The sequence below is a fragment of the Acipenser ruthenus genome, chromosome 20 (assembly GCF_902713425.1).
Source record: "Acipenser ruthenus chromosome 20, fAciRut3.2 maternal haplotype, whole genome shotgun sequence".
NCBI lineage: Eukaryota > Metazoa > Chordata > Actinopteri > Acipenseriformes > Acipenseridae > Acipenser > Acipenser ruthenus.
Window position 1 is genome coordinate 20,929,871 of NC_081208.1, and position 11,495 is coordinate 20,941,365.

The window sequence follows — 11,495 nt, forward strand, 5'->3', positions numbered from 1 at the left end:
ATTTTCAAAAACGATTTGCACCCCTGACTTACTTTCAGTGAATAAAAAAAATGTGGGCATTTTTCATAGCACAAACTATGACCCCTGTATTGTTTTGTTAAAAGTTAGAAAAAAGGATTATGATAATATATATATATTTTTACACATTTTACTGACCACACAAGAGCCAGCAAATATAATTTACCAGTTACCTTTATTTTTAATTTATTTTAAAACAGTTAATCATTTTGAGGCAAATACTTCTGAACAGTTTATTTCAATGTTGCATATACAGTCACATCTCTTTTGTGATGGAACTTGATAAAGAGTCATTTGTGTGTCCATCTGTCTGTATGCTACTCTTAAAAGTTGACTGATATAGAGAAATCGCTTATACTATTGTGAAGAAACTTGGTTAGAGAATTCTTTAAGTTATTAAGTATCAATATACTGGGCTGTTTTCACATGTTTCACATGTACTGTAGGGTGTACCCCTTTTTTTTTTTTTTTTTACAATACTTTGTATTTTTATAAAAGGCCTGCTATTTGATAGCTTATTGTATTTCATTATTTTTAGTGCAGATTTCATCCCTCTCCTTGGGGCCAACTTCATAATGGTGTTAAAGTGAAAGCAAAGGGTGGTAAAAGATAAGCAGTACACCTTTAAAAACACAGACATGAATAATAATAATAATCATCTTAATTTTATAAAGCACCTTTCATGACAAGTCGTCACAAAGCGCTGTACATAACAACACAAAATAAAAAGAAAAATATTAAAACATTAAATCTGAAAAAAAGCCAATTTAAACAGGATTCAGGGTCCCTAATTTCTTTGGGAAGTTCATTCCACAACCTAGGGGCATAGGAACAGAAGGCCCGATCACCCACAGTTTGTAATTTGGTCGTGGGGACACATAAGAGTCCAAAATCAGTGACGTACGCGTCATAATAAAATGCATAACAAAATATTAAGTGGAGACAGTCAATGTCAAAGAGACGGTGGCGATGGCAGACGGTATCTGGAAGGAGAGGCTAACCGGCAGAATACACATTTAGAAATAAACTCAGAGTCTTCCATCTGGTTTATTGAAAAAGGTTTTCCACATTCTTCACACTGAAGAGCAAAAACAGAGAAACCAGGTTAACAGTGAACAAAATGTGCTCCGAGTACTCTATACTACTGTATACATAATTTATTGTGCCTGCCAACAGACTTCAATGGTCATAGAATACCATGCCATTTAAAATGAGGAAGTGAAAGATTGGACAGTCATTTAGAAAGTCTATAGCCAAAAGATTGTGACCACTTATAGTAACACTAAACAGAATGACTAGCAGACTAGTCTATCAGTTGCTGTGCCCACATGGCGATACTATAATCACCTTTATTTCCCAAACCAGGGCTAAGTACTAAACAGCTGACTAAATGTTTTATGTTACAGTGAACTGACCCCCCCCCCCCCCCCCCCCCCACTTATTTTGGTTTAGCCCCTTTTCTTGCAAGACTTAAATAAGAAGCACCAATGTACACTTGCAGATTATCACCTGACATTATATTAATACGAACCTTCACTATCTTTAATCCCTTCGCTTTTCGAGTCTCAATCACTGCTGGGATGTGGTCTGAATTCTCGATATTCCACAAGCGCACAGTAGAGTCCTGAAACACAAATTGATTTTCAACCATTAGGAAATTAACACAGTTATATTGACAATGTGATCGCTAGCTGTTTGGGTTTGTACAAAGATTTTTCAGCAGCAGCCCCCTCGGTTGAAAAAGGACATTACTTTTAGACTGAATTGCAATACTTTACAATGTCCTAGGTAAATCATGATGTTACTAATGTATGACATGCTTATGTGGTTAAACTGGGATAATCAGAATAGGAAAGTGCAGAGTTATTTGTATTACATTACTCAGGCGTAATTAAAACACGCTTTGTGTTGTTTGGTCTGTACAGTAGTGCCTACCTTAGAGCTAGACAGAATCCACTTCTTGTCAGAACTTATGTCAACATCTGTCACCCAGTCTGCATGCCCCTGAAAATTATAATAATACATTTACTGATAATAATAAAAAAAGCCTGACTTCCAATTTTGTCCCTCAGTCTCTCCTCAATCTGTACATTATTACTTAAATAAAACATGCCATAAAATACTTTAAATATGCCCAATAAGGTAAGTCTAATACATTTTCACACCTGTTATTTCCACCTAATTAAAAATTCCTGATTCTAATGTTTCCTCACTGACCAGGAGAATTGAAGATCAACAAGTCATCTGGCTGTCAAGTCAATTCTCTTTTCACCTGCTGAACCTAAGCAACAAATGGTACCAAGCTACTGAAACACAGAGATGAGGGCCCAGCCTGGGAAGTCTCTGTCTGGACTCATTAGGAGAATGACCAGCACAATGGGGAATAACGTCGGTGGGAAATGATTTTTCATTATCGAAGTCATTTTTTTTTTAAATTGAAAAACACAAACAAAAAAATAAAGTGAAATGTTGAGTAGATAAATGCTGTGAATCTTTTTTAAAAGTCTAAAATGAAACATTGAGTAGATAAACGCTGTGAATCTTTTTTAAAAGTCTAAAATGAGTTACTGTACCTTTAAAACAAGCTTTTTACACGCTCCTGCCATATCCCAGACTATTACGGTTTTATCATAGGAACCTGATACTAGAACAGATGCTGTAAGATAATAAAAAGAAACAGGTGTTGTTGATTTTCTCTTCGGTTTTATCGTTGCTGCTCGCAGTAAAGTAAGGATACGCAGCAGAAATACAGTGGTATAAGATAGCAATTAAGCAAGGGGTGAAAGCAGTAGAGAGGCTGGGAATGGGGATGAAGGTAAGAGGTAAAACTGTATGACGTTACTACAATATAACTGTAGGCTACACTATGTAACATGGAGGAACTTGTGACTAGTGTATCCGGGTGTCATATTTTCAGGTTAAAATTGTATTCTATTCTTTAAAATAAATATGCATAAATGGTTAAAAGGTTGAATCTGAATTTGCTTTAATGGGCTCTAAAACAATCAACCTATAATATTTCTATTAAAAAAAAAAAATAAGTAAATATATTTTTTCATAACTTCACTGACATATTGCAATAATACCAATCGGATGAGGTTTGTTAGTGTTAAAAAGAAAAAAACAGCGGTCTATAATCTGTGTTAATACCCTCTGTGTAGGGTATTATTTCTTAATTAAAATTACTGGTAAGGACATTTGCATTTCTTTGGCACATACTGTACATGCAGTATTTCAAAGCAGTTCTGTTTTTAGGGTTATGCCCTGTTTGAGTCGGTCACCTCCTGCAGTTTGTATATAATTAGTTTTACCTGCAAAGTCGATGTTCTATACTTCAAAACACAGAACGCAAAAGCAGTCATAGAAGCATTTTTGATTGATGTCCCAAGGGGAAATTGCATTCTTGTACACAACCTTATCAAATAACCACAGGCACTTTTCTTCAACATCAATAAATCAAAACTTTGTTAAGGACTGTTAACTTGTATTTCTTAATAATACACAAATGCTACTGTTTAATTCTACTTTAGAAAGTCTGTGGTCTAAAAACAAAAATCAGTGACATAAGTAAAACATTGCATTAACCATGGCAATGAAATCATCAGAATACTAGTCAATGGTTCAAGAATGCAAAGTATAATAAAAAAATGTCCTTTTTGATCACACCAAGCAGTTTATATAAATCAAGTAATTTTCATTCTCATGTTGATTTAGTTAAGTGCTGTGACCTGGGTTCACAACACACAATTAAAAACAATATTACTAAATCGTATTTCTTTCACTCTTGAATATTACCGGCAACATACTGATGTTTTGTATTGATAAGAGGATACAATTCCTCACAGTTGGCCGTTTATCCAATTGTTTAAGTATTATTCAGAGATTGATCTCATTACACCTGCTTTCATCTTGTGGTTCTGTTTACCAAGACTGCCTTTGGTAAATATCTTTTGTTTTTTTTGTTTGAGAAAATAATCACAAGGATGCTGATTCAATAAAGTAGTGGATTTTGTATTGGAGAAAATGAAATGGAATGCAATTTTTGATTGCACTACGTGACTGATTCACTTAAAAATGGATTCTATTAAGGGCATTGCACCGTGTAATAAAGTGTGCATGGATTGTGAACCTGGCTTACAGTCTTTAGAGAATACACAGGAGCTGATGTTGCCTGCATGACCCTCATCCAGGGTCACTGCTCCTTGAGTGCGAAACTGTCCCGTTTTGATGTCCCATAGTCGTAAGGTTTTATCCCACGAAGCAGTGCACAAGTAACGGCCATTAGGGCTGAAGCTGCAGTCTGAGATTACATTGCCATGGCCACTGAAATGATATGAATTGTAAAAAAGCATTACATTTCCCTCTAAACATCCATGCTGAGCACCTATAGTAGGAAACACCAACAGGAGGCCGGCTCCTTTTATACCACAATAATATGACCTGAATGACTTTGGTTGTATGAGTAATGAATATTAAATTTTGTTGAAAAAGACATTGCAGGTATATATATATACACATGTATAGCTCCACAGTTTTCAATAATTTCTTTGATCAGAATCCCAGCGCCATTTGATTTAAAAAAACAAGATTCTAGTAGCAGCATGGAGCTACTCAATGTTGTTTTAAATAGGATTAAACCCTGTTAAATTTATACTACAGATTTAAAACTACAACATGATCCATAGCTACAAAAACACACAATGGTAGAATAAGTAATAACAATAAACACAAGAAAGACTTACAGTTTCTTTAATATTTCAACAAAGCTACAACACAATCAAACTACGTCATTCCCCTTGTACATTTCGACAGTTTTAAAGCTACAGTAACCAGGGCGTTTTTTAAAAAGAAATATCACCGCTTATTCAAAGAAGTAACATAACTATTTTTTTGCTGTAGACTTTAGGTTCACTTCCTGTGTTGCAGGTGACTGGATAGCACAGTGAGCCTCACACGATGTGCATTGGAAACAGTGTAGTGTTGGTCAGGTACCTTTAACACAGGAAGTGATGTAAATGGGGAGAGGAAACCTTTTGGCATGCAGCGTTGCACAGGGATAAGTAGCTTCAACTGAGTCTAAGAGAATTTTTTTTTAAAAATCAACAGCGAAAGCATTAAACATAAAGGCAATATTAAGATGATCTCCAGCACTAGCTTGTCCCTACCTTTTATTAATAAAGATAGTCGTTCTTTTCGTTTCAAGATCCCAGAGTTTTATGGTCTTGTCAGAGGATACAGAAGCAACACGCTGGCTGTCAGGATCAATCCTACAGCACGTTATTGTGCTTCTATGATGTTCTGGTAGAAAAAGGAAAATTAATTTAAAAAACAGCAATATGTTCTTCTAAAATTAATATATTTATGTGAGGTACTGGTAGGTAATTCAACCTCGTCTCCCTATTAATGTAATAAAATGTTGTACAGATCTTTCCATTATTAGGCGTAATGTCAATATTGTGTACGTTTTTAAGATAAGAAAAGTTTGGGAACAAGGGGAGGCTGTTTGGCCCATCAAGGCTCTTCCCTACTTATACTTTTTTTTGTTTTGTTTTAATGTGTATTAGCTGCTACTACTTGATCTGGTAGAAACATAAACATGAATCTTAAACTACAAGTATGCCAGTAACACACATATTCTCCACTACGGTTGTGAACAATCCTGAGATACAGTCAAACCCTTTTAATAGAACCTCAAAGGAATTTAGCACAAATGGTGATCATCAACAGAGTTGACTTTATCAGGAGTTCACGGAAGTGTTGTATCAACACATATTCCTGTTTTGCTGTGGAACTCAAATAAAGTAACAGCAATAGAATACATGTTCAATATACAGTCAATTACACTGTACATATACACACATTGTATATTTAGCAATGTATTCTTAAAGCCGTACCTTCCAGATGGCACAGCTCTGTACCGGTTTCAGCATCAATAATGTTGAGGGTGTATTTTGCATCCGAGCCAGACACTACATACTTCCCATCGGAGGAAACGTCAAAGGAGGTAACAATGCCATCGTGAAAAAAAGCCCACTGTGAAATATTAACATTTATTCTTAATGGCGTTTTTTGTTCACAGCATTCTACAAAGATTGTAGCATGGGCAACTTATATTGTCAAAAGCTTGATTCATTTTAACCTTTGTGTGGACATAGTGAGTCCCCGATATGGATGAGCAACATGAATCTGTTTGACTCACTGCTGTTAAGAACTAGCAAAGTGTGTCATTCGGACTTACAGGTTTTATTATAAAGGAAGCATCAACTACGATATTCAAGGAATGCAAGAAAACGTTTACTGATGTAGCAAAATATAACAATAGCAAGTGAGTGTGACCTTCTGTTTCTCTTTAGAATACAGTTTGGTGTGTTTTGCCTAGCTGCAAGTAAAACATTATTGAAATCTTTTGAATACACTGTCTGGAATGTTTGGATACTACATGCAATCAGTGTTTATCTGCGCTTCTTTTTTTAAAACAAACAAAAAAACAAATTGACATGATCGCAGTGTGTGATGAATTCCTATTGAACTACCTGTGCACACCTGGAATTTTCATCTGTGATAACTGGTTTAACTATATAAATGTGTGACACGATCACTGAAATATTTGTTGTAATGTGACTTACAAGAATGCATCCTGTCTCAACATCCCAAGCTTTTACTGTCTTATCCCAGGATGCAGTGAACAGCCTTATAAAACACAGAAAAGGGTGACAAAAGAATGAAAAACAAGAATATCCAGATTTTTTGTCAATTATTTTATAAAACAAGTTTCATCTAGCTTTATTTTAATGCAGAGCAGAGGAAATTCATAAGATCATATGAACAAAAGAAACATTGTGAACATGAAGAAAAGGCAATGTACCGTAAGCCCAAAAACAAAACACCTAAATCATCCAACAGCAAATACCTCGGAAAAATGTCACTCTATAGCGTGAGACTGTTGGAGTCCTAAAGAACAACACATCCTATAAATCTAGCAGCCAAAAATAATATTATTAGTTTCCTAGCAAAACCCACTATAAGAAACAAATGACTGATTTGTATTGTACAGTCCTGGGGTCGAGGAAACATCAGTGACATTTTAATTACCAGCAGCTTTGTAGCGCCTCAATTCAATTCGGGGGTTTTCACTTCCATGAATGTGATGTGTCACTGTGGCTTGGTGTGGATTTTCTGCTGATTATGTTGCCTGGCAACAGCATCAGTGCTGCTCCAATGCACAAACACAGAGCTCCTGTAATAACAGAGCTCTTCAGAGCACTTTACAGGGGAGCCGGCTTCTTGTATAATGAAAAAAATCACTTGGGAATCACAGTTTCTTCACACATTTCCTATACTGTTGTTCGCTCCAGAAAAAACATTTCATTCTCAGTGCAGCAGAGCATATTTAGGAAAGAGGCGATGCTTACTCTTTGTGCAAAACAACTTTTTAACATGTTAGTGAAGAGGCTTGATAATATACTCTGGCTTCATATAAACCATTAGAGACCCAGACCCTGTTCAGATTAATCATTTGTTCAAGAGTACTGATCATAATCTGTACCATATTAAAATGCCTTGTCAAATTGCATGTTCTTGATTCTCTTCCAATTTATAATCACGTAAAATAAATCACTGTTATGGATTTGTCAAAGGTCCAGTACATCTTCTCCCGAGTACAGATGTCATCCAGGGCATAGAAAATGCAGCACAATTTGAAGTAAAAAAAAAAAACACAAATAAAAACCAGTAACATGTGTGTAAGGTGTCTCTTTTATATTTCAGAACCTGACACTTTGCGTTCCTCTGTCCCAAATTGCACAAGATGAATAAGAGACATCCTACACGGTTTAAAAAGATGAACGTGATGATATAGAAAATAACGTCATAGTGACGTCTGTTCAAAGACCGTAAATAGCTTGGGACACATTTCACTTCACTGAACAAGCTACCCACGTAATGGTAACAATATATGTCGGCTTACTGGAAATCATTTGTCTTATCCAGATATTTGCAAGTCCTGTACAAAAAGCTAAGATTTTTTTATTTCATTGTATTTTATTTAACGTCACCCGCCCACATCAACATTAAATTGCGCTTTTGTGTTTTTATTGCTATATAAAAAGCAGCTTAAAGGTCACCTTTTGCTGTCAGGAGTTAGTGCACATTTAATAATCGGAGCGCTGTGTCCTCCATCATAGACTTGCAAAGGAGCCCCATTAGCAATGTCCTACAGAGAGAAGGGGTACATTTTCATTGAACTCATCCTTAATGCAAGATTCCAATATATACCTCACATACTGAAAAGCATCTGAAGGAAATAGATTTCATGAGCTGCATTATAAACATCATTACCTGCAGATACAGTATTTACATGGATCATTAATTTCAAAATGTGTTTTGCCTCTCTAGAGGAAGGAACATAATATCTAATGACAAATATTGATATTTTCAAACACTACAAAACACATGTGTCTTGTGACCAGCACAGAAACAAATGACCACAAAAGCTGCTTGACTAAAGCCTTTTGAAGTCTTCTGTAGAGCCATTCACATTCTCTATAAACTTGACCATAGGTTAGGCAGTCAAAGAGTAGTGCTAATGTGGGTTTATGAAACCAGGCGAATGTAAGGTAAAGTTTTCCTTGGGTCTGTGAAACCAGCCCTTAAAGTGTTAATTGCAACTTTTGAAGCGAACCCCACAAAAATAAATAAGGTGCTGAACTTGACAAACATTTTCTTGAAACATACCCAGAGTTTTGCTGTTTTGTCATGAGAACATGTAAGTATTTTGCTGTCTTCAAAACAGAAGTGGCAGCAGCTAACTTCATCTGAATGGCCTCTTATCACTTTGATCAGGATCTGCACACACACACAAAAAAAAAAGATTAAAAGGTTAAAACAAACATTAATATGGGTTACAATGCACTAAAGATAAGGTTCAGATTTTCTAAAAGGTATTATTATTATTATTATTTATTTCTTAGCAGACGCCCTTATCCAGGGCGACTTACAATTGTTACAAGATATCACATTATACATTATTTCACATTATACAGATATCACATTATTTTTACATACAATTACCCATTTATACAGTTGGGTTTTTACTGGAGCAATCTAGGTAAAGTACCTTGCTCAAGGGTACAACAGCAGTGTCCTCCACTGGGGATTGAACCCACAACCCTCTGGTCCAGAGTCCAGAGCCCTAACCACTACTCCACACTGCTGCTGGTATACAGCTCTTACAGTAGCAAAATAGATGCACGCCTTCCTGATTCAATGTAATTAAGGGATCGATTTGATAAAACTAAACCCCATGGGTATAAAACACAGTTGGATATTATTAGAGTCTTTCAGCACTGGGGAATCACTCTGGATTGCACCAACCACCTGTCCAGGGATTACCACTAAAACAGATTGTTGATCTAGGGGTATTCCCTAGTGCTGCAATATGCTCTAATAACATTATAAAATCCAGGGGTGGCTTATCCCAGCAGAGTTTATTAAATCAACACACTAGTCAGACAAGGCAGGTGTTGGAAATCATTGTTGCAACTTGCTGGCTTTCCTTGGGAATTCCTGTCCCACTCAGATCTAAAGACACTAGAAACCTTATGCAAAATAAAGCTAAAGCAAGGGTAACACAACGTGCCTATATCGGTATTGCGACCCATGTAGATGTGTGCTTCTTACATTATTTTGACTTTATATGATTCTTTTGTGTCTGTTTAATTTGTTCTTGAAAGCTAAAGCTTTATCAGAAAGCAGAACATTTTGTTTCAAAAGTAAAAGAATCAGGTTTAAAAACAGAGCCGATATAGACTGAGACGCACTTTGGTAAGAGATAACAGGCATTTAAGAGTGACTCAAAAACTACCTTTTCACCCCTACAGAGGGAGTACGGGGACAATTTGTAGTAATCCCATGAAGGGTTTTTGGGATCCAATACAGACATTTGCTGAATTCAGTTTTAAAAGCAACTGTTGTGAGAACATGTGCCTGTTCCAAGCAATAACAAGTGTATAGTTTCTATTTGTCCTACGTCATGTTGTTGCAAATAATGTGGCAAGTTTATGTAGGATATAACATTCACTTTGTTAATTCATTAAAGATGGACAGGTATCTGCAACAGCAGTTGTAGGTCCAACCCTGGCCTCCACAGATAAAACTATCTTTGTGGAATGTAAACAAACAAGGTCTGCTTTCTCATAAAGTAATAAGACTGCACAGAAGACTAAACCGTATCAAACATACAACTTGCATGACTGTGAGGCAGCCTTAAAATAACAACAGCATTGACTTGCTACAATATGCGAAAGGTCAATGTTTATATATATATATATATATATATATATATACACACACATATATATATATATACACACACATATATATACACACACATATATATACACACACACACACACACAAACACACACACGGAGGTTGTTTCACCTTTTAATGGAACTACAGCATGGTACATTTGCAGAAATGAATTTTCCATTGGCACATTTATATTTTATCCATGTGTATCTAGATCCCACTTGTACAATTTACATTTTTCCATATTTGCACCCTTTTTTTTTGTGTGTGCGCCAACTTGTAACAATATCATATTTTAATATTTATCACATCTCATAATGCTAAACCACATTCTGATGCCCTAAGTTTGCGCTCACACTAAAAATATGATTGCAAAGTAGGAACATATGTGTGGGTCTACATATACACGGTAGTTCCATTAATACAAGTGAAGCTATATTTATTTTTAGACACTTGTTTGTTATTGTCAGAGATACCTATACAAATCTAAACAGTAAGGTTAAGCACTAGTCACACGTTTCTAAAAAGCGCAATGTGTAATGCATCAGTGGACTATTGTGGAATACATAGTAAGGTAGCAAAACGTTTGAACATTTTACAGGGAAATAATAATCCTGTCACATTTTTCAACCGTAAATGGAGCTTACATATACGGTACTACTCACCTGAGATAACTCTTGATGCTCCCAGCTCGCGGTTTCCTTCTTACCACCTTTCTTTATTTGAATATCTTCGTCTAATGCAAGAGGGTCGATATTACTTATGTCAGTAGACATTTCTCTTCGGGAAATGGGTGCTGTCTTCAGTAGTTGTATTGTTTTATCCTGACATTCAATTGAAAACAAACTTCAGTTTAGTCAATAATGTGCTACAACTGTATGTCAAACGCGTTTCTTCCGGCGTCCTTGTGTTGCCATAGCAATTGTCGTAAAATGCTTAGCTTTGTCGCAACGTTGATTTCCAATGTGATGAATAGGTGCCATAGAGATTGAATCAATAAAATACTCGTAACCTGTTAATACACATCACTAAAATTAATGACGCATAGAACTACATTTCAGATAGAATGAAAGCATTTTATTTTTCGAAAAATATATTTGCCGTTTTTTAATTGATGTGCTAGTATTTTTTGCACTGTATGATATATATCTATATATATATATATATAT

At 35.7% G+C, this 11,495-nt stretch overlaps 1 protein-coding gene across 1 annotated transcript; it reads right to left on the reverse strand.

Moving 5' to 3' along the window:
* Nucleotides 1-237: 237 nt before the first annotated feature.
* Nucleotides 238-11,478, reverse strand: LOC117425004 (WD repeat-containing protein 88-like). Its single transcript, XM_058993622.1, has 11 exons — nucleotides 10,992-11,478; nucleotides 8,752-8,862; nucleotides 8,142-8,230; nucleotides 6,645-6,708; nucleotides 5,913-6,051; nucleotides 5,184-5,316; nucleotides 4,157-4,341; nucleotides 2,592-2,674; nucleotides 1,954-2,022; nucleotides 1,550-1,642; nucleotides 238-1,096 (listed from the first exon to the last, which is right to left on the reverse strand). Exons 1-11 carry the CDS (start codon nucleotides 11,100-11,102, stop codon nucleotides 971-973), a joined length of 1,203 nt encoding a protein of 400 aa, XP_058849605.1. The 5' UTR covers nucleotides 11,103-11,478; the 3' UTR covers nucleotides 238-970.
* Nucleotides 11,479-11,495: the final 17 nt, after the last annotated feature.